At 43.8% G+C, this 24,365-nt stretch overlaps 2 protein-coding genes across 5 annotated transcripts in view; one reads left to right on the plus strand and one right to left on the minus strand.

Moving 5' to 3' along the window:
- LOC128324752 (interferon-induced protein 44-like) overlaps window positions 1-4,799 on the plus strand; it is a 43,299-nt gene extending 38,500 nt beyond the window's left edge. For all 4 annotated transcript variants that reach the window (XM_053249693.1, XM_053249692.1, XM_053249694.1 and 1 more), the window contains one exon: window positions 4,335-4,799. In XM_053249693.1, coding sequence (XP_053105668.1) covers window positions 4,335-4,556 — 222 coding nt within the window. In that variant the 3' untranslated portion in view covers window positions 4,557-4,799. The remainder of the gene's footprint in view (window positions 1-4,334) is intronic.
- Window positions 4,800-21,803: 17,004 nt separating this feature from the next.
- The window catches only part of LOC128321998 (vitellogenin-1-like), a 68,071-nt gene continuing 65,509 nt past the window's right edge, over window positions 21,804-24,365 (minus strand). Inside the window, exon 32 of the mRNA XM_053242650.1 lies at window positions 21,804-22,051. Within this exon, the coding sequence (XP_053098625.1) occupies window positions 21,993-22,051 (59 nt within the window). The 3' untranslated portion in view covers window positions 21,804-21,992. The remainder of the gene's footprint in view (window positions 22,052-24,365) is intronic.

Genomic DNA, 24,365 nt, shown 5'->3' on the forward strand with positions numbered 1-24,365 from the left:
CACCATCTGAAAAGAAACGCCCAGCAAGCACCCTGTAGCCACAGCCACTGAAGGGATATTTGTTGTGTTGGGGCTGGAGAGGGCCAGATGCTCTCCCCCTGCTCCGTTGAAGAGGCACGGCCAGCCACACTCTCCTCCAGGGGATGACGGCCAGCAGTGGGGAGAGGGAGAGACTGAGCAGATCCCGTGGGGCAGTCCTAACTGCAGGTAGCTTACCAGAGAGAAACGAGGGCCAAGCTCCGAGTCCTGGCAGATTTGTCCTTACAAATGCCGCCCGCCCGCCTCCCTTCAGGCGCATTCACTTCCTTTTGCAGCCAGGCATCATGCATTCCCTCCCCCCTCTAATGGGAGCATTTACATTCAAAGCAGCTCCGTTTACTTTTAGATGCTGTGCAGCTCACCCCCCCCCCGCCCTGATCATTCAGCAGAGCGCAGCCTTCAGAAGCGGAGCCCATTCTAATGCATGCAGAGATTGAGATAAGAACTTCATTTTACTCCCCGTCTTTCCTATTTGTGCTGCGGGAGGGGTGTAGAGGAGGAGCGGGTGGCTGCTTTGTCAAAGTTTTTGTCAGTGGAGACATTTCTTGGGTTGGCATCAGCACCAGTTGTGACTTCTGCCAGTTCTCATGGGTTGCAGGATGAGTATTACTGGTGTGCCTCAGTGGTGATACTATTTCAAAAGCCTTGTAATAGGATGTACCTATAAGATTTATTTTATTGTATTCCATCCAATGAAACATGTACCATATGATGTCACTTCCAAGTTGGTGGCAACTCTTTCCCAGATAACAAAACTGGTCTGTTTATTCAAGATGATAGGATGTGTAGAGTTAAGTGGGGTGGGGGGGGGAGTATGAAAGATGTTCTAAAAGTTGCTGCAAAAATCTGTGCTATATCTCTCTATTAGTCTCATGGAAAAGTGACCCTTGAGCGTGATTGAAATGCAAGCTAGGTATCCAGAGATTGCCATCTCTTGCAAATGTGAAGGCAGTGCATTCAGCACTTGCAAATCCAGTGTTTCCTTCCTGCCCTTCAGAATCTACACTGACAGCTTCTGTATTTGGGTATGAGCACATGTGAATGTTTCCCCAGTGGTTTCTGATATATTGCTTTAGTAGGTTGCAACATTCTCTCTCCCTCCCCCTTGAAATGCTTTCTTCTCTGTCATTTTGGGCTGTTTTTTCAGGTCTTCACTTTCCTGACCCTTTTAGTTTGTTTACAGCAAAAAAAAGACAGCCCTATATAATATATATATATTTAAAGAAAGCTCTTTTCCTGGGGGAATAAGTGTGTTTCCCGGAATATGGGAAACTCCCATATTGGGCAGCAGCGATATAGGCAGGTGCTGAAAGGCATCATCTCATACTGCGTGGGAGAAGGAAATGGTAAACCACTCCTGTATTCTACCAAGAAAACCACATGGCTCTGTGGTTGCCAGGAGTCAACACTGACTCGATGGCACAACCTTTCCTTTCCAATGCAAGTGGTCCTAAGTGACCCATGCATCTTGAGATGCACAGATTTGGGAGACTGTTTCAAAATAGCCTAAGTTTTCCTATTTCCACATACACATAGGGATGAAATGTGTAGACTGATGCAGGCTGGTAGCACAGCAGCAGCAGCAGAGGGGCAGGAGCCAAAATCCAAAACCTTCCACAAGGAAAGCAGCCACAGGAAATATGAGTCACCCCCTCCATCCCAGACATGACAGCCTGGGAACTGAGAAGCAGCTGGCCTTCCTGCACTTGTGAAAGGCACAAGGGAGATAGATGGCCAGGCCTAGCCAGAGTTTGGAGACATCGTAAAGGGAGCACCTGGAACACAAAACCAGAGAAAGAGGTTGCACTGTACCAACAGGGATAAACATTATGGATGAGCTGTGAAACGTTTCAGCTGCAAATTTCTGCCTGTCAAGCAACTATCAAACACACAGCTACAGAGGCTTATTGGAAAGTTGGTAGCCCTGGTGTGGCTTGTTGTGCTATCAAGTTGGTTTTGACTCCTGGCACCCACAGAACCCTGTGGTTTTCTTTGGTAGAATACAGGAGCGGTTTACCATTGCCTCCTTCCACGTAGTATGAAATGTTGCCTTTCAGCATCTTCATATATCACTGCTGCTCGATATAGGTGTTTCCATTCCAACCCGCAACCTTTTGCTCCCTAGGCAAATTACTTCCCTGCTGTGCCATTAGGTGTGGCTTGTATTTCTTGTAAATCTAGGAGTAGGCAGTTGTTGGGTGTGTGTGTGTGTGTGCGTGTGTGTGTGCGTGTGCGTGTGCGTGTAGGATCTTGATTATGGAAGTTGGCTGAGTGTCAGGATGGGACAGGTCTCTTGTGTGTGTGCTGCAGTAGTATTTAGGAACATAGGAAGCTGCCATATACTGAGTCAGACCATTGGTCTGTCTAGCTCAGTATTGTCTACCCAGTCTGGCAGCGGCTTCTCCAAGGTTGTAGGCAGGAGTCTCTTGCAGCCCTATCTTGGAGATGCTGCCATGGAGGGAACTTGGGACCTACATGCTCTTCCCAGAGTGGCTCCATCTCCTGAAGGGAATATCTTCCAGTGCTCACACTTCTAGTCTCCCATTCAAATGCAAACCAGGGTGGACCCTGCTTAGCTAGGGGGCGGCGGGGGGGGCGCAATTTCAGTACTTGCCCCGGGCGCCATTTCCCCTAGTTACGCCTCTGACTGAATTTGTTCAGAATTCTGAGAAAACAAACATAAGCTCACCCTGCATGGTTGAAAGTCTCCTTTGCTATTCTGCAGCGAGGGGGCCATTTTAATAATTAGCGTTGCTAGTGTGTTCTAGGCATTAAAAGTAGCACAAATATATAGTACTCAATGTATATCACTATATACTGTGAAGTGTGCATGTGTGTAATCAGTGAAATGTATTTCCAGGCAGAATACTTATTTTGAAATATCAGACTTAAATCCTTGGGGGCCTGGGGTGTGTGGAGGCCCTGGACTTTGAGGGGCTGGGGGCCCATTTTAAAATCTCATCTTGGCCCATTCCAACCTTGCTATGCCCCTGGCGGTCACTACACATGGGTTTCTGCACAACACCTGCACAGAAGAAACTTCCATGTAGAAAATGTGTCTCTTGTAAATTGACTGTGAATTTTCCATCCATGACTGGGATATTTGAGAGTTAAAGTCAATAATAAAAGAACAGCACACTGCTTGTGACAGGAAGGGGCAAATTACAATGATTTCTTAGTCTGGCAGGGGCTGGTTTTGGCCCTGGCAGAACTTGGCTGTCTTGCTCCTGTTTCAACTGCCTCTGTCTAGTGTGGCAAACTAATGTATCCTCCTACCTCTTGATGTCAAAGTAAGCACTGGTGTGGTGAATGCACATATACCCCATCATGAGCCAACAGTCATCATAAGACAAAGGCTGGCAGGAATCATTCCCTCCCACCCATCTTCTTCTTCCCCTATTTTGCTAGTGGCTATTTGGGCAGGTGATCCTCTAGGACAAAGTCATGTTTTTTAAAAAAGAATGAGATGAGACAGAGAAAATGACACTTGGAATCCTTGCATACGGAGCCCCTGGTGGCGAAGTGGTAAAACTGCCGCCCTGTAACCAGAAGGTTACAAGTTCAATCCTGACCGGGGGCTCAAGGTTGACTCAGCCTTCCATCCTTCCGAGGTCGGTAAAATGAGTACCCAGAATGTTGGGGGCAATATGCTAAATCATTGTAAACTGCTTAGAGAGCTCCGGCTATAAAGCGGTATATAAATGTAAGTGCTATTGCTATTGCTAACTCCTGACTGTTGTTTTAGGTCTTTTACAGAGATGGCTCATGTTTTCAGGTTTTGATCAACAACCAAGTCTAGATAGTATAGTGTTCCTTTTAACAGGGATTTCCAGATATTGTTGACTACAAGTCCCATCATTCCTGTTGGGACAGGGGCGCAATTTCAGTGCTTGCCCTAGGCGCTATTTTCCCTAGTTACGCCTCTGGCCATAATGTCTGAATAGAACTATGGTGGGAACTAAATCTGTACCAAAGTGAGAAAAGAGAAAAAAAATTATAATGTTAATATTAAAATGTGTTTTGAAGGAAATACCTACTCATCTTCCTACTGAAGAAAAGGGAAACTTTTTAAAAAGTGAACAAAATCCAATATGTGCATTAAATAACAGACTCACATTGTAGATGCAAAAGTTACAAAAAACAGAAAACAAAGGGGGGAAGTCTTTATGATAGTTTACTTATGCTAGCACCCTACGAACAATGTCAGGATTTAATTTCTGGGGAAGCAAGTGGTAGAGAAAATAGTCAGGGTGTCTCAATACCAAATTGTGTTCTCCTGTTTGTTTCCTATACAGATGCAGCTAACAGCAGAAAGACTTGGCATCCCACTGTCTCAAATTGTTCCTGTTAAAAATTACTATTCAGAGCTGGACCTTAGGGATGATGTCGATATCCTGATACTCATGGCAGTGAGGCAGATGCTGCGCCTCTCGGAAAGCTACCTTGACAATTTCCCTCTCGATGAAAGTTCTGTGGTGAATGCTAAGGAGAGGAAAATGAATAATCTTTCAGAATGAATTATCTGAATATTGATCTGCATATTGTGGCCTGTAACTGAATATTTCTCTTTTGTGTTTTAGATTTCTGGTAGGTAATTTGATTCTGGTTTTGAGTAGGTGCCACTCTGTTAAAGTACAGAACTTCCACTGGACTCTGTTCTCTTACCGCTAGTCTGATCCTTTAAGGTTTAATGGAGCCTTTCCATGAAAATGCATTTGAAAATTGAAGGCAGAATGCCATTATTAACTACTTTTAGATTATTCAGCATATTGTTTCTGATTTCATCAATTGGGACAACTTTATTTGCAAATATTTATGCTCTCTCACACAACCCTCAATGGAATAGTGCCTTCTCCCTAGCATTTTGCTTGGAGTAGGAACTTTGCATCTTGAGAGGAGTGGGCATTTCTGCCCGGCTACAGTACTATCTCATGACAGAGGAGGAGGAGGGCAGGATCCCAGGGTATACTGTATATATCGGTGGCCATTTTATGTTCCTCCAGCTGGATCTAGGATTTGATCTCAACTTGCAGCACATGACCAGCAGGGCTGCTGGGAATGGGGCAGAACCCAGGCCTTTGATCTCTGGCTCCGATGATGGTGCTGTAAGTTAACTTCACATACCATTCCCACTCACCACAACCAAACTTGTGGACTGGTGTAGATTGCTTTTGAGCATGGAGGTTCTGTATTAGAATGTGTCAGGATGGATAAGTAATATTTACAAAAAGTGATTTGTAGGTATGGGTAAGTAATATTCTTCATATACACAAGCAGCTTAGCTATGGTTTAGACCTGCATGATCAAGGGCAGATGTCTGTCAAATTGCTAGTTTCTTAGCAGTGGGGGCTAATGGTTTGTAGGGTTTCCATGCTGCACCTCTTGGGAACTTTCTAGAAGCATCTATTGGAGCTCTTTGAGAAAGAGGATACAGTGCCAGAGTACACACCCAGAGAATCCCCACCTTTTGTTTTCCACCCTTTCTCATACTATCGATATTAAAATCTCCATGTTTACTTTTAAAAGTTACTTGGAGATTAATATGGATTCCTGGGGACTCAGGCCATTCCTGGATGGTTGGAAGCCTTTAACATAAATGATAGAGACAAACCTAATTCAGATGATTCCTTATGCATAAGAACAGCCTTGCTGAAGCAGGCCAAAGGCCTAGCTAGTCCAGCCTCCTGTTTCCCACAGTGACCCACCAGGTGTCTCTGGGAAGCCTGCAAGCAAGAGATGAAGGCATGCCTGTCTCCTAATGTTGCACCCTGCAACTTGTATTCAGAGGCATCCTGCCCCTGAGCCTGGATGTAGCCTATAGCCATCAAGATAAATAGCTATGGATAGACTTGTCCTCCATGAATTTTTCTAAGACCCTTTTAAAGCCATCCAAGCTGGTGGCCATCACCAAATCCCACAACAGAGAATGTCATAGACTAATTACACTAATTGTGTAAAAAACTACTTCCTTGATTTAATTCCTAAATCCCCTGGCAATCAGTTTCATGGGATGAATTCTGGTTCGAGCGTTGAGAGAGGGATAAACATTTCTCACTCTCCACTAGGGGTGTGCACGGAAGCGCGGAACTGCGGTCCGGCACTGGGGTGGGGGGTTCCTTTAAGAGCGGGGGGAGGGCTTACTTACCCCTCCCGCCGCTTTCCCCCTCCGGTGCCCATAGTTCTGTTAATGATTGGGGCGGCAGGATACCTCCTTGCCACCCCTTCTTACATTTTGCTGCTGCTGGCTATGCTCCAAAAGGCTTCAATAAGCCTGTAGCGCATGTGCACGTCACGCGCACATGCACGTCGTGGAGATGTGAAGTGCGCGTGACATGCGCGTGCGCTACAGGCTTATTGAAGCCTTTTGGAGCATAGCCAGCAGCAGCAGCAAAATGTAAGGTATCCTGCCGCCCCAATTATTAACAGAACTACAGGCGGGGAAAAGCGAAAATGGAGCCCAAAATGGAGCCCAAAATTAAACTGAGTCTCAAGCAATGTGATGGGACATATATAGGAGATGGTGAATGAGTGCATGAGTGTGTGTGAGTTACCTTAGTAACCAGGCACAGAAGGTTCAGAGAGTGGGGGGGTTAAAATAAAGGCAGTTGAGACAGAGAGGGAAGAGGAGAAATGTTGGAGTTAGTTGTTTGGGAATAAGAGGTGGTTTGAACTTTGAACTGAGGGTTGAGAGATTGGGGAGGGGGCATGTTCTAAACAGGAGAGATTGTTCAGGGGGCTGTGTGGAACTTGAAGGGTGAATATGTTGAGGCTGTGAAACCAGAAGTGTACTGGGCAGCTCCTAGTAATAGACAAGAAAGTCTGGAAGAATTCACTAAGTGTACAAACCCAGTTTTTAATTACTTCTGTCCCAGTTATCTCACCTCATCTCACATTTTATCCAAAGGAAAAGGAAACACCCAGAAAGTTGAACAGCAAATGTACCTAGTAATTTGGCAGAGTCATTTGTGTGCCCTGCTTTGCAGAAATCTTTATTCTAATCAGTAAATAATGAACTTATTCTTGCTTTCATTTTATACCTCAAGTTTTGTTTCATTTATATCCTGAACATACGCCTATCCTGCGCTTGCAAGGCTACATAGTCAAAAGAGGTTGAGTACTGAGAGCAGGGAAACAAGAATTTATATGGTGGTAGCAAAGGAAGGGGGTGGAAATCACCTTCCTGGAATTGAGGGGGGCATCAGGGAGGGACTCTGACAAGCATAGAGCACAAGAATGAAAAACTAAGCCATTTAAAAAAATAAATCAATCAGTATTTGCTCTTTATAGCAGCAACTACTGAAACATCTGATTCACACAAACAGGATGTTGTGAAGGGAATCAGTGTTTTCATAGCTGTCTTGTTGACCTGCCCACCTGGCTTGTTGCACTCTTGTACCTTCATGAGTTGATCTTTGACATTTCCATACAATGCTACACTGTTGTCTCCACTGCTTGCGAAGACACAGTGACATGCAAGCTTTTCCAGTAAATGGAAAAATTATTAGTCATTCTGATTTGAGTACATTCCTGATGTCCCTATATCAATAATACAACCACAATGGATTGGGAAACAGCTATTTGCTGCCTTCAGATATAAACAGGACTTATCAGGATACATTGATTTTCGCTCCTAAGACTTGGAGGAACAGCAAGTGCTATGGAATTTAAAGCAAGTGCTATGGAATGCCAGAACTTCCTATTTTAGACTCAATGAGTCATGTTGGGAATCACTCCACTATTAGGGATGTGCAAGCCATTTTGAATTTGAATAGATTTGACTCAAATCTGGGTGATTCAAGGGATTCAAATTTGAATTGAATCACCCCTTAAAAGGGCAATTTGATTCAAATTGGAATAGAATTTTTAAAATTTGATTCAAATTCAATCCGGGAGCTGTTTGTCACCTTTTTTTAAAAAAAACCATCCGGGCCCCCTGATTGGTTAAAAAAAAAAAAGGCACCAAAACAGGGTTGAATCGATTCAAATTTGATTCAGAATCGAGTTGAAATTTCAGACCAGATTCAAATTTGAAACAAATTTTAGAATTGGATTTGGATTCAAAATGAATCAAAAAAATTATTTTGTGCACATCTCTATCCACCATTACACCAACCGCCTGAATTGAAAACCATGATCAATAGCGTTGGTCTTTATAAAATGCTTAGAAAGCGTTTGAAAAGAGCTAGCAGCCCAAAAAATGAAGGACCATGAAGGGCCATTGTCATGATGAGCCTAACCCCAGTTTATAAGACCACTCTCCCTCTGCCCTCATTTTATGACAAGCATGAGTTGTTTCATGCAGTTGTTGCAAATCTATGTTCCCTATTTTATTTATTAGAAACATTTAATATACCGCCCACTCCAAAGAGACTGGGCGGTGTACAAAAACATGCAAAGCAAGACAGCATTAAAATTACATTCTAAATTAAAAACTAAAGTAACTAACAAAAAAGACAAAACCAAATAGGTAAACGACAGGGCAAAAGCCTGGCAAAAAAGAAAAGTCTTCAATAGAGATTTAAAAATTAAAAAGGAAGTTGCTAAATGAATCTGAAGGGGAAGGGAGTTCCAGAGAAGTGAGGCAGCAACCGAAAAGGTCCTTTCACGAGCCCTAGCACCCTGAACCTCTTGGAAATCAGGGACCGACAGAAGGGCCACCTGAGAAGATCTGACTAGACAAGATGTAACTCAATGGGAGAGGTGGGTCTGTAGGTAGACAGGCACCAAACCCCACAAGGCTTTGACGATCAAAACCAGGACCTTAAATTGAACTCAGAAGCGGATAGGCAACCAGTGCAATGACTGCAGGAGAGGTGTTACCCTGTCATATTTTCTGGCACCCATGAGTAGGCGAGCCGCTGCATTCTGGACCCATTGTAGCTTTCCGATTGTCCTCAAAGGTAGCCCTAGATAGAGAGCGTTACAATAATCTAAGCAGGAGATAACAAGGGCATGTCATTAATGCCTGCCGATCAAGGCAAGGGTGTAATTGGCAAATCAGGTGAAGCTGGACAAAAGCATTTCTGGCTGCAGCCTCAACCTGCTGTTCAAGCAGGAGGCGCAAGTCCAAAAGGACCCCCAAATCACAAACAAGCTCCTTTGGGGGCAGCGCCACCCCATCTAGAACAAGGTTCACATCCAGCTGTTGGCCAGTACGAGGACTGAGTAAAAGTAGTTCAGTCTTAGTGGGATTCAGACCGAGCTTATTTTGATTCATCCAGACCTTAACAGCTTCCAGGCATCGGGTAAGCACAGAAACAGCATCCCCAGAATGGTCTGGGATGGCAATATACAGCTGAGTATCATCAGCGTATTGATGAAATCTCACCCCAAACTGGCAAATGACCTGACCCAGCGGCTCCATATAGATGTTAAAGAGGACAGGGGCAAGAACTGAACCCTGGGGAACTCCATAAAGGAGTGGCCATGGGTGAGAGCATCTGTCCTCAATGCATACCGACTGGACATGCCAGAGGCGTAACTAGGGAAAATGGCGCCCGGGGCAAGCACTGAATTACACCTTTTTTGTCCTTCTTGGAGTCCTTGCGTCCACCACTACACTCCGCAGTCCGCAGTCCCAACACACCGCTCAGATTTGTGTGTCCCCCAGCTGAGGAACACAAAACGTTGATCAAGTCCCGGATTGGCAGAGTCGCTGCATCGCCTCCTGGTGTGGCGGTCACATAATCACGCATTTGCTCATCCTCACAGCAGGAAACAGAAACTCCAACATTTAACCGGAGGCGTTTGGAAACCACAGAGAACTTCTGAGGCCAGGCTCCACCTCCATTGGTTCTTCGCGATCAGAGCCAGTGTCATTTGTTTCCATCCGTTCTTCTTGATCCGCAGCGAGCACAGAAAGCGGGGCTGTCCCGCCAAGGGAAGAAACCCTTGGCTAGGACCGTGGCTTGTTCCTCCTCAGGCTCCACCCCCCTACTGGGTAGGAGCCAAGCGGAACTTCCGGTCACAGGGTACAGTGCAAATTGCCGGATACGCCTCTGGCAGCGCTTTATGTTTTGGTACGTCCCGAAGGCGGGGGACAGAGTGTGGTTCAACCTCATCGACATTGGCATTCGGCAGGAATAGTCTATATTCGGGCGTTCAGGAAGTTGTTCAGAAGAGGGAGTTCAGGAAGTTTGCTCTGGTGCGTGTCCTCTTGACGCATGCGCGACTGGTGGCGGGGCGGCAGGGCGTGCTGGGGAGTGAGAGTCAGAGACTTGGACTACGAAGACGCCACAGCGCCCAGTGCTGGATGAGCAATGCCAAGGGGGGGGGGGCGGGACCGGGGGAGGGGGACTGCTCTGCAAAAAACAAAATCAAGAAAGTTTTTTTTCCGGCAAATCGGCGGGGGCACTTTTTGGCGCCCCCTGCCAAGTGGCGCCCAGGGCACCTGCCCCCCCTGCCCCCCCTATAGTTATGCCTATGGGACATGCCCACTAGGGTAAGAACAGAACCACTGTAAGACAATAGCAATAGCAATAGCAATAGCAATAGCACTTACATTTATATACCGCTCTATAGCCGGAGCTCTCTAAGCGGTTTACAATGATTTAGCATATTGCCCCCAACATTCTGGGTACTCATTTTACCGACCTCGGAAAGATGGAAGGCTGAGTCAACCTTGAGCCCCTGGTCAGGATCAAACTTGTAACCTTCTGGTTACAGGGCAGCAGTTTTACCACTGCGCCACCAGGGGCTCTTTGCCCCCAATACTCAACCCACGCAGGCGGCAGAGAAGGATAGCATGATTGATAGTGTCGAAAGCCGCTGAGAGATCTAAAAGGACCAAGAGCGGGACACTACCCTGATCAGGTTCCCAAAGAAGGTCATCTACCAGAGCAACCAGTGCTGTCTCTGTGCTATGCCGAGGCCTGAAACCCAAATGATAAGAATTAAGATAACTAGTTTCTTCCAAGACCCTCTCAAGCTGGGCACATACAACCCTCTCTAACACCTTTGCTAAAAAAGGGAGGTTGGAGATCAGTTTGTAGTTGTCAAGGTCCTCAGGGTCCAGGCAGGGTTCCTTCAAGTGAGGGTGAACTATGGCCTTGTTAAAGGCTGCTGGCATGAAGCCCTCGCATAGTGAGGAGTTAACCAGCCAAGAATTAACATTCCCACCGGCTGTTCTAAACAGCCAAGGAGGGACAAGGGTCCAAGCAACATGTTGCCGCACCCATACCCGAGAGAATCATGTCCATATCCTCGACCAGCTCAAAGGTGTCCCATGTAATGTCACAAGGCAGAATCTCCTCTATCTGATGAGATCTTATAGAAGCAGAGTCCAACTCTAGCCAAAGGCGGGTGACTTTATCAGCAAAGAATCAAACAAATTGATCACAGTGGCCAGATTGAACATCTACTGGATCCACTCTCCTAAGAAGGGAGAGGGTAATCCGAAATAAGGCTGCTGGACAAGAGTCAGCTGATGTGATAAGAGCGGAGAAATAGTGAGATTTTGCCGCTCTTATCATCCTAGAATATTTCTGAATATGAGCAAGTAATCACATTTGGTCATCTTTGGCACCAGTTTTCCTCCAATGACATTCCAAGAGTCTTTTGGTCTGCTTCATCTCCCTAAGCTCCGCAGAGAACCAAGGGAGCCGGGATCCATGAGCCTTAAGAGGACACTTGGGAGCGATTTCATCTAATGCCCTTGTGGCCTCGATGTTCCAAGATTCCACGAGCTGTGTCGAAGAAACGCCTACCAGATTGCAAGGAATGTCCCCAAGAGCCTATGTCCCCTTTCCCCTGATTTGCTGCAGTTTCAGAGTTATCTCCCCTACAGCTGTGCACCATAGAAACTATCTTTCTCTGTATGTACGGAGTGATTTGCTTGCTTCCTCTTTTCTTTGGAGATATCTTGGCACACCCTGGGTAGCAGACTCCAGCTGTCAATGGGCACATTGGCCCCCAGAACCAGAATTCTTGCTGATTCGGCTCCTTCCACTCAATTAAAGGCCTACACCTCCATCCCAAGAAGAAAGCCAGCATCTTTGTGACCTTGCTTTTTGGGTCTGCAGATCACCTAAGATAGGTATAGGATCATATCTCTGTATCTATTCTCCTCTTCTACCTATCGAAAATAACTCTATCCCCTGTCCCTCAACGATTCACTCCTGAACGCTTCGCTCCTGAACGTAGGGAATTTGGGGCTATTCTTAGAGCTCTAGCCTCTTGGAGCTCTAGCCCCTGGTGGCGCAGTGGTAAAACTGCCGCCCTGGAACCAGAAGGTTGCAAGTTCGATCCTGACCAAGGGCTCAAGGTTGACTCAGCCTTCCATCCTTCCGAGGTCGGTAAAATGAGTACCCAGAATGTTGGGGGGCAATATGCTAAATCATTGTAAACCGCTTAGAGAGCTTCCAGCTATAGAGCGGTATATAAATGTAAGTGCTATTGAAGAGAACCCTTTGCCAGTGACTCTTTAGGAGTTCCAAAACTGTCTTGCAAATTCCTGTTCTTTAATAAAGAGCAGAAATTTACCTCTGTTTTCAAGGATTCTGCCTTGATTCTATTGCTCTCTCCTGGGCAATAAATATCTCCTAATATTATGTGTCTCTGGCCATGGCCAGCTGTATGCAGAGTTGCTTCCAATTTAAGTTAATTTCCCAAACTTTCACCAAAACCTAGACATAAAGGTTGGTAACTGCCACACTGCAGAGCAAACCTAGTAACCGCCTCACATAATTTGTACTCATAAGAACACAAGAAAAGCCCAGCTGGATCAGGCCAAAAGCCCATCTAGTCTGGCATCCTTCTTCATGCTGTGCCAACCAGGGAGGCTTGCAAGCAAGGGAAAGTGGGCAACCACCAGCTCCTATTGGTCTCCTCTAGCACCTCATGTTAAGTGGCATGCACCCTCTGATCCTGATACAGCTATCCAGGCTAGTAGCCATTGACAGCCCTATCCTACATGAATGTTTCTAATCCCTTAAAAAACCCTCTGGATTGTTGGACATGACCACACCTGGCAGCAATGAAATCCATAGTTTAACTACACATTGTATAAAGAAGTACATTCTGAATGTGATGAATTTTAAATTGACATCATGAACAGCTTTGGGTTTTGTTCAAGAAATTTACTCTTACCTGTACTACAGTTTAATTCTTAGATATGAGAAAGAGACCGGGGGTGGGTGGGGCCCTCTGGGTAGGCCTTAGGGAGTGTGTATTCACTTTTAGACATATTGAGGAGCAGATGTTTGCTCTTCCTTATTATTTGAAACACCATGTTTCTGAATAAAAAAAGAAGTGGGTAGGACTATCATTCTAGTTGCCTGAAATCCTTGTAGACCTGTGAATCAAACCAGTGAAATATAGTAGTGACTAGTTTTACAATTGAAACTGTTACTGTGTTTACCTAAAGCAACTGTTACTATGTTTACCTAAAACAACCACTAGATGGCATGGTGTGCTTAAAATATTGCATTAAAAAGGCAGGATAACTGCTTTGAGTTGTTGTGCCTATCATCTGTACAACCTTCAGTCCTTTATTTCATATAAGGGTGATTTGGAAAATAATGGCAACATGGTTAGCTCACATTGTGAGGTAGAAGTTCTGAATTCTTTAGCTCTCAGATTTGCATTCTTGATCCACCAGGCAAAAATGTGGACTAATAGCATGTCCCTTCTACAGAGAATGGTGGCTGACATGATACACAGCTCCAACAGGGATGGGAGAGTATTGCAGTATCATTACTGTGAATGCAGAAGCAGCAGTACCACTGTGGCTGTTTACGGGCAATTCCCTTATTTTAAATATTTTTTTCATCTTTTTGTCCACCACAATTGGTTATGGGTAATGCAACACAAGTTTTGACTAGGATGAAAATTCAGTTGATCTTAAAACTGGACTTAGGCTGCAATCCTAAATACTTTTAGGGAATAAGCACTAGTTAGTGCCATGGCCAACATGCTTCATAGCATATTGTGGGAAATTCTGCACTTCCTGCGCTGCTGCAGGTATCTGGAATAGCACTGGTGCTGTTGCATAACAGTGTTTTTGTGTGAATATGTAAAATTGCACAAGAGCATATGTAGATTCTGTGCCCATGAAGTACAATGGCCACTGCATTGTGCAAGCAGCACTGCACAATTTTACAAATTAGTGCATGAGCTTTCTCAGGCAATGGGCTTTCTGCTGGCATTGCTGGACACTTCCATAGCAGCATGGGCAGTGCAGAACTGCCCACACACACTATGCTGTGCAGCATGTCAGCCAGTGTGACATACTTCCAAGTAAACATGTATAGGACTCTAGAGCCAGCATGGTGTAGTGGTTAGAGTGCTGGACTAGGACCGGGGAGACCCAAGTTCAGATCCCCATTCAGCCATGAAACTAGCTGGGTGACTCTGGGCCAGTCACTTCTCTCTCAGCCTAACCTACTTCACAGGGTTGTTGTGAAAGACAAACTCAAGTATGTAGTACACCGCTCTGGGCTCCTTGGAGGAAGAGCGGGATATAAATGTAATAATAATAATAATAATACTGTTAATTACAAATACTACACTCTTTTTAATGACAGTTCAGAAATGCTTAAAAAAAACTCATGGAAAGGACTGCATAGCAATTTAAAGCTTGGTTCTGTTCATCAGTTACTTAAGCCACAGTCCAGATAACTGTTCTAGTTCAGCATATCTTGTGAGGCTTTAGGCTTGTGCATCTTACACAAGCTGTAAGCCTTCCACTGACTGGGCAGGGAGATGGAGGCCAAGTGAGGTAGCCTGAACTCAGAAGTATTTAAGAGATCAGGCTACCCTACTTTGGCTCTACTTCCCTGCCCAGAGCATGGAACTACCTTTTGGAGTTGACCATGGCCAGTTGACATGGCCAGCCTTGCCTTGCCACCTTCCAGACCTTGTTGCTGTTGGCCATGAGATGTAAGAGGACACCATGGAAAATCATGTTTCATTGGGCAGTTCCATCATATAAGGCCCCACCATGAAACTTAAGTGATACCTTCCAGATACAGCTCAGTGAGAACTACGTTATAGTCACATTCCAAGAAAAAAGCAGTGATCTAAGCAACATTCAACTATTTGGTAATAATTAGGATCAATCCTGCCCTGACAGGTAGTTCATCACTGGTCTTTAATAAACCACACACCTTGAAGGGCCAGTGTCAGTGTTGACTTCACCACTGGCTGGCCCCATATCTACAGGTGAAATTAAACTACACTCCATGACTTGTTGACCAAATGTCCCAAAGCAACATTCCACCTTCGAAAGTGATCTTTGAAAACAGCAGGTTTGCATGGATCTATTTCTATGGTCAGAGAGACAGGCCAGTATCTAGCTGAGAATTAAACATCTAAATTCTATTTTTAAAAAATCTGTTCCATGCCTCACAGAACCTTTTGGATGCATGTATCATGCTCCTCCTCTGAGGCACCTACTTTTATGAATGCAAGATTTGTAAAATATGCTATTATATATGGAGTCAAGCATTAAAAGAATGTGAGAATAGCCCTACTGAATAAGACCCAAGATTGATCTAGTCCATCATCCTGTTTCCCACTGTGGCCCTCCAGATCCTTCTGGGAACCCATAAGCAGGAGATGAAGAATGCCTTCTCTCCTGTTGTTGCTTTCCTGCAACTGGTATTCAGAGGTATCTTGCCTCCTAGCATTCAGGAAACTCTATTCAGCCTCCTGGAAGAAATATTTCCCCTGACACACACATATTTCAGCCTTTAGTCTACTTGGTTGATCCAAGGAAAATGTCTTAATATTTATTAAAGTTCCTAGATTGTTGAGATGCTGGCAGAGAAATATATAGAAATTATAGAAGGCAGGTGGATTCTCTCCTCCACAGATTCCAGGCTTTATGGGATATTACACTACTTTATGCACATACAGTATATGTTGATGGAGGAATTTCTTTCTGATGATTGTCTGCTCATAGTTATTTACAAGGTACAGAATTTTTATCTATGGTGTCTTCCAGTCTCAACTCTTGTAGTAAAAGAGGGAATTATTACATGATTCTTTCATTTGGTTAGAAGAAGACTATGCTTATGGAACTATCCTGCTAGGTGAGAAGAACTCTATCAACTAGTATAGCTTATTCAGTTGTAACAAGGAAGGATAATCATAGATAAAAGCCATGTGACAGAAATATAATGTATTGGTAGCACTGGATACTCAGAGAAAGAATCTTCTATTTGCATATCATACAACCTGCTGTGTATGCTTCTGCAGTAAGAATGAGTATCCTTTCATACATGATTGTCTGGACCTGTCTTACCATTGCAGGGATTGAATGGATTTCATCTCAAACCCAAGGCTCATGTTTAAACCACAGTCAATATGCCCCAGCCAGCATGGTGTGGTGCTGAATGTGCCACAATCACATCCAAAATGGTGAAAGAAAATGGAAGAGTTTGTGATTAGCTGGAAGCCACCATGGAAATGTACAGGATCATACTAGAGTTAGAGCAAATGTTTTACTATTGCCTAAAAATGGATTTGTCAGTCTTCAGGAGGTTCGCTCCCCTGAGATGTTTCATGCCTGACCCATTTGTAATTCATTGTTAATTTCAGTGTATACTCAGACTGGGGTTATTTTGTACCCCAGCTCAGGGGCGTAACTACCATTAGGCAGGGGAGGCAGTCGTCTTGGGGCCCCACTGCCTCGAGGGGCCCCCCAGAGGCACATCACATGACTCCCCACCCGCCCATGTTGCACCCCCTATGAATTATGTTGAGTCTCTTGGAGATCGGCAGGAGCAGAGAGTAAAACAACTAGATTCAATGTGAACTGGATATTCATCGTATTCATAATGGGGATGTGAGTGTGAGTGCATGATATATTGTGAAGTGTGTTTGTGTGTGTATAAGAGCGAGGGGCCCATTTTAAAATCTTGTCTCTGGGCCCCCTCCAACCTTGCTACGCCCCTGCCCCAGCTGATATAAAACTGAACTGAAACTGACTAATATTGCTGTGCACATCATTTTGGTATGTGATAATTTTGTACAATTATCCACCCCATTTCCTTGCTGCTGCTTTATCCCTATAGTGCCAGGGGAAATTCGTAATGAAGGATTTTTGGTGGGTTGTTTTTTTAACCTGGTGTCATGCTAAGTGCAACTCATCAAGTTGCACTAATTTGCACTCACACTACAAAATCAGCAGTTTATAGGTCTTTCAGATCACCAGTGTATAGACGACATCTAGACTGTGGAACATACTTTTGATTCCTTTGAAAATGTTTGGGTTTGACTTTTTTTTTAGCTTGGGCACCTGGCACATGCCTCAATCAAACTGCTGTTTATATATGGTATATTAAGGTATATTTATGGTATATTAGGGTAATGACTATTGGTGTGTTGACACTTTTAACACTAATATACTTTTAATGTCCTTTAGGAAGATGAATTTTCCTGCAAGTTCATTCTTCACCCATTTATCAAGACACATCACTATATTTCATTATGTTTGGATTTCACAGCTGGGAGTGTCTGTGGGTCTTTTCTGCCTTTTAAGACACGCTCAGCCATCTCAGTATGAGGGCACTAATGAATGCGAATTGTTGTTTCAGAAAAGCCAGTGAAAAGGAAAGTTGCTCTTTAAAAATGAAAATAACGTGAAACTTGTCTAACCTCTGTCTGGACTGGAAAAGAAGAAAGCAGATCCGTCTTGAATACTCTCCTCCCCCAAGAGGCCCCCCCTGCACCGGTCTTTCATTCCAATTTGTTTGAAGTTGCTTTTGGAGCAGAACCTTGCTTGACTGAGGGTGAATGGCCACTCTCTGCGCTACCAAAGTTAAAACCAAACAACTGCTGCAGCGTTGTTCCTTCTTCCCAGCATGCTCCTTTCCCCTCTCTTTTTTGAGCCAGTTTGCTGCTGCTGAGATTTCCAGGTTATATTCATTCCAAATGCACCAGCTCAGCATTTGAATGAACCATGTAACTGGATAGTGCTTCCAAATGATGTGGAATGAAAATCAAATGATTACTCACATCATGGCAAACTGAAGAACTAAGCCACAAAGATAATGTAAAACAATTTTGCTGTGTTGCTGCTGTGTTCCATCAGCATTTTATATTATGATACCAAGGGGTTGGACACCATCTTTAAGTTACTGAGAAATGTAAGAATGTATTTTGGAGGCTTTTGAATCCAGCAGGATTCTTCGGAAGACTCCTTTAGAACAGATGTAAAATACAGGCCACTATTTTTCAGGGAAAGTTTGATTTCAGTAAGAAGGGAAGATTCACAGCAAAAGCACAGCTCAGATTCAAAAGCCTACTTTTAGATGTATTCTAAGAAGAAACAAGACTAAGTTGAAGAAAAAGCTGTGTATTTTAAGAATGTTTATAATGACTTTTTATCAAATTAACCCCGATATAGCTTCTATCAAAACTGTATTCAGACATCATGTTGTATGAGGATTCAGCTGTCTGTACACTTGTACAGCTGCCAAACCAGCTGGCAGTTTAGTCAAACTGGGTCAAACTGGAGCATTGGCAAGAACATGGGGAGTTCTCCTAACTCCCCTAGTTCTTGCCAATGCTCCAGTTCTCCTAACTCCCCTAGTTCTTGCCAATGCTCCACCCCCATCATCTTGCACCAGTGGGGGCCTGTTCGACCCAGTTTGACCAAACAGGTTTGGCAGAATTGGTATTTGGACCGGGTGGCTCAAAACAAACCACGTGGAGCAGTTCAGTGCATACCCCAATGAAGAAGCCACCCAGACATAACCTAACTGATATCCAATAATTCATGCCTTATTAGGAGCAAGAATTCCTAAAGTCAATCAAAGATTGTCTAAGAACTGGTCTCTGTCAGTTCTTAGCCTTCAGTCAGCACCCCCGGGTATGCTTTTGCTTATGAACTTGGGTGTTGGCAGGACCTAGGGGAGTTGCTGCCAGCCCAGTGCCACCCTCAGAGCCCTGCCACCACAATGGTGTGTAAGGTAACTTCCCACCTGCCCCCACCTGTGCTTTTTAACCCTCATAGGGTTACCCCAGATGCTTAAAAAGAGGAATCCTTACTGGATTCCCCTTTACAAGCACTCAAACTGGGCCCAGCCAAACTGGACTGAACTGGGCTCAGTTCAGCTTGAGCTTGGGACAACCCCCCCTTTTGGAGGGCTGTGTTGCTAGTAAGCAGTATTTTGGGGTCACATAAGAAGGCACCCCTCTCTATGATTCTGCAACAACATGAGGTCATAGGATTATAGCTCTCAGTAAACCTTTAACCCCAAACAGCCCCAGTCCCTTTAGCAGAGGAACTGTCATTAGCACAAGCAAGTTTGGCAACACACCTTGAGGTCTAATTTGCAATAAGACTGGATAAGGGCATTCCAGACATAATCTCTTTGGAGATCGGCTAGTGGTCTTGGGGTGGGGAGAATCCAGTAGAAGATAACGTTTTAATGAGCAAACGCATGGCAATTTTGCTCCCTTGCTAGGTTGCATGAGTGACTGGTAAAGATAAGGAGAAGAGTTCATCCCAAACAAACGTCTTGCATCTTTGCACCTGGGACGTCCAGGTTTCAAGGCAGTTAGCAAACACAGGATCATTTTGAACATACGTGTAAGTTCGTATGAATAGCTTGGATTTGTCTTTGTCTCCCCACCACAGCAGACATAATTGACAATTTTATTTTGCCAGACTTTCCTTACCCTACGTGGAAGGATAGCCTCCTGATTGACTTAGACTGCCCCAGGACATGTTTTTGAGTATAACTGCCTGTGCCATGCCGCCAGCTCGGCACCACCCTGCCTGGACCCATTCTGTGCTCATTTGGTTGCTGTTTTGGTACTAAATTTTCCAAAGGAACTGTTTAAAATTGAACTGTTTATATTTAAAAATCTGTAGCTCCTGTCTGTTTTCTCCACCCCACTCCTAAAGCCTTTACCACACTACTTAATTTATTAACACAACAGAACTTTATTTGATTGATTGATTGGTGCCTGGTGAATGGGCCCTGTGGAGCTGGCCATTTAGCTCATGCTCTGAGATAGCCCTTCTCTTTCTGTGCTCAGCTTGTGGTTACTGTGCTCACTTCTGCACTTTGGTTCCTGGCTTCTCCCCCATCGGTGCCGGCCAGCACTATCATGGCGGAACAGGCCCTCTCCTTTGCCAAAGACTTCCTAGCAGGCAGCTTTGCTGCAGCCATCAGCAAGACAGTGGTGGAACCCATTGAGTGAGTTAAGCTGTTACTGCAGGTGGGGCCCAGAAACACAGGTGGTGTAAAAAGCAGTGCTGGAAAAGGAGGGCGGGTAGGCAGGCAGATTTGGAGGAGAAAATGGACACGGGATAAGCTGTGCTCCCAAGGTTTGGATAGGAAAGTAGCTGACTGCCATACTGGTTGTGGGCAACGTTGTGGACACCACAGCTTCAAATATCCTACTACATAGACTTTATTTTAGCAGTAAAGATGAATTTCTCTGCCTCTTAAAAAATAACTTTCAGGATCAATTGTGAAATAACCATCGATTGGGTCCCAGCGGGATATCCAAAAGAGACTTTTCTGGCATGCAATCTAAAGGCTGAAACTATGCAAATAGACTACAAAATCAGTTAAATGCCACTTCCTCATTCTGAAAGAACATTGCCAACTCTCTAAACCCCTGTTCAAATGAGAAAAAACCCCTCTAAACTGTTCTTTCTAAACTATTTTTCTATGGATCTTCACCAAATTTGTAGGGGAATTGTCCTTTGTCACCTAGCGAATGTGTGCTGATGGCCAGGCAGATTGGACAAATGGTTTTGATTTTATAAGCAATAGAACGTTCAAAGCTTATAATGGTGGAATATTGAAACTACTCTCATTCTGTGCCAGTATAATGTTCTTTTTGCAATTGTTAGTTAAAATGAACTATAATTTTTCATTGCCCACTTAACATAATGTTGGCTTGGGTTGGAAATATAATGTAAACAAACATATTCTAAATATAATACAGAGTTTGGAATTCTGTAATATGTTCTTATATCTCAATGAAAGTTAAAATGCTAGGTAATTTCTTGATTTCAGGCTCTTGAGATTCAGAGAACATGAAGCAAAATTGTCTGACTGGAATTACTGATTTAAAAAAATACATTGGTTGGTGGTGAAGAAGGTGCAATGTACTCCCAGGAGAAAGAGGCCAAGTTGGAGACATATATGTAGCTTTATTTGTTTATATGCTTTCACTGCTTTTATAATACTTTCATTGCTATGATACAAGCAAATGCTACACCTTGTCAGTATGCCATGGTAATTTATTGGACATTGCAGTCATTCACACAATCAAGAACTGTGTTCTACCCGGGTTTGGGAGCTGCGTGTGCTCCCAATTTTCAGTTGTGTGGAAGCAAGTTAAGAAGAAAACCTGGGTAGAAGTGATTGTTTGGAAGCAAAGTAGGAGGAAACCTGGGTTGCTTTTCCTCCGACCTTGCTTCCACACAATCACTTCTACCCAGGTTTTCCTCTACCATGCTTCCAAACAACCAAAAATTGGGAGCACACGCAGCTCTCAAATTCAGGTACCTTGCTTTTTGATTGTGTGAACACAATTTTTGTTTGTGTGAATAACCTCATAGGATGACATTCAGACTAAATTACTCCTGTGTAGTCCTACTGAAAGTAATGGGATTACTCAAGAGTAATTTACTATTGCTGTCAGCCATTATCTGTAAACTGTATCAACTTGTTTTTGTGTGTGGTAGATGACACTGAGGTAAATGGCAGTGGCTAAGTGCAGCTCTATGTTTTTATAAAATACTTTCAGCCTCATTGCTTTGGGGATAAGGAATAATAAGGAAGACTATGCATATATATATTTAAAGAGTATTTGCATTTATTAAGAAATGTATACACATTTGAGTTTAGTATGTTGAATAATACGTATCAATATATTACTATGACTTTTACACTTCTGTGTAGCTGTCCAACTATTCAATTAACTGGGGTTTAAAAGAGTTACTTTGTCGTACATTGTCAGGTCACTTTCGAGATCAGGGTAATTTACATTTGCTCATCGCTATCGTCATCTCCTGGTGTGCTGTCAGGGACCATTTCATCATCTGACAGAAAAGTAAAACCATTAATTAGCTGTGGTCAAACATAATGTTGATATCCTAATATTTTAAAAGCTGTAAGCACTTTTGTGAAATAGACAATGCTATACCCACTTGAATTACCACAGGGGTTCCAAACTGGAGTTATTCCAGATCTGGTTAAACTGTAACTTCCATCATCCCCAGCTACAATTTATTGAAGTTCAGCACCATCTGGAGTATCACTGGTTGGGATGGGAACCCCTGAATTTGCAAAACCATTTGCTGACTAATCTTATTCCCCCACCTCCGCCACCCATCATACTACATCTATAAACTACAGCATGAAAATTGGCTAACCTGTCACAGGTTCATTTATACAGTGGTAAAGGAGAAGTTGCTTATCCAAACCATACTAGATCTAGTTCCATATTGGAACAATTTATTCAGCTCTGCAACCATTAGGCAGGAGGCTTTCTCAGACTCTTGACTATTTCATCTTAAGAAGCAGATAGCTCAAGGGGTGGGTGGAGTAGGAGAATGGAAACCATTCACATATAGATCTGAACTATTTAGTCTCTGTGGACAGTGGCTGATAGTCAGACTAATCCTCTGCTGTATCAAGGTTTTCTGTTATTCAAAGTGGAAGGGGCAATTTTAGGTGATCTCCCCTTCTCTCTTCAGTTGTCGATGCACTTGAAATTCCATCTTTGAGGACTGGGTGACCTGCAAGGAATTTGTTTTGAGAGGCCAGGCAACTGCAAAGGGAAGGGGAGATTGCAAAAAATTGCCTGTTCCCCTTGCAAAATGGAAAATCCTGGTGCGTTGATGGTGTATTATTCCGAATGTCATCTAGTGAGAGGAAAGGCAAAGACTCTCTAGGTGTATGCATTACAGTTTAGCTTCAATAGCATCATTAGGCCATCAGTAATGAAAGTAGAGTGTGTTTTTAAGCTGAAAGACCTCTAATACGCTTAGCAGATCTTCTATCAGTGACTTCATTTCACAGCTTCTTATTCCTTCCCCACACTCACAGGAACATAGGAAACTGCCATATACTGAGTCAGACCATTGGTCTATCTAGCTCAGTATTGTCTTCACAGACTGGCAGCAGCTTCTCCAAGGTTGCAGGCAGGAATCTCTCTCAGCCCTACCTTGGAGAAGCCAGGGAGGGAACTTGGAACCTTCTGCTCTTCCCAGAGCGGCTTCATCCCCTGAGGGGAATATCTTGCAGTGCTCACACATCAATTCAGATGCAACCAGGGCAGACCCTGCTTAGCTATGGGGACATGTCATACTTGCTACCACAAGACCAGCTCTCCTCTCCAGCGTACTCCATACGCTTTGTTTAGATTAGAGTTTGCTGCTAAATTGTACTGCTTGTCTGTCTGTCGTTTTGTCTAGCAAAATGTATTACTAGCATAAAGTTGTGCCATTGGGTTGGTGTCGACTCCTGCCAACCACAGAGCCATGTGGTTTTCTTTGGTAGAATACAGGAGTGGTTTACCATTACCTTCTCCTGTGCAGTATGAGATGATGCCTTTCAGCATATTCCTATATGGCTTCTGCCTGATATAGGCGTTTCCCATAGTCCGGGAAACATACCAGCGGAGATTCAAACCAGCAACCTCATGCTTCCTAGGCAAGTTACTTCCCCACTGCATCACCTAATAAAACAACTTGATCTATATTAGATAGCAATAATGCCCTGTTTTTGTTTTCGTGTCTGTGTGCGCGCAAGTGTATGTGTGCATGCACACACATGTATGCATACACACCAATGCATCAGTAGCACAATAAACTGTAATGAAATCCTGATGCATAGATACTATTAGAATGCACGTTCCATCTATAGTACTACTTTACTCATTTGCCTCCTTTTTTCAGTTGTATATCTAAAATGATTTGGGATAGAAGTCACATTATGACTGCTCTGTGAAGGAAACCTTTCCTTCAAGGATTACATGGGCTCTGGTTTTCTCACAATCTCTTTTTAGAGGGTAAAGAATGCATAAGCCTTGGAAGTCTTTACATGTGGCAGTGACTCCCTCATCCAGCGAGGATGCTGCTGTTGGTCAGTTTGTGCCAATCCTTTCCTGAGAATCCAACAGGATAAAAACTCTAGGCTATTGTCACTTATTCTTACTACACCCTTTTGGCTTGGCCACCCGTTCTATGAAGTTATGCCTTTTAGTAAAGCTGTGACCATGTAAAGTCTAGTATCTCAGTATCTTCCAATCACACATTTCACTATCTTCCTATAGATCTCAGTATCTTCCTTTTACACATTTCAGCATATTCATTTTAGTACCAAATATTATGGATATCAAGAAATTGTATA

This window comes from Hemicordylus capensis, chromosome 4 (assembly GCF_027244095.1).
Source record: "Hemicordylus capensis ecotype Gifberg chromosome 4, rHemCap1.1.pri, whole genome shotgun sequence".
Classification (NCBI taxonomy): Eukaryota; Metazoa; Chordata; class Lepidosauria; order Squamata; family Cordylidae; genus Hemicordylus; species Hemicordylus capensis.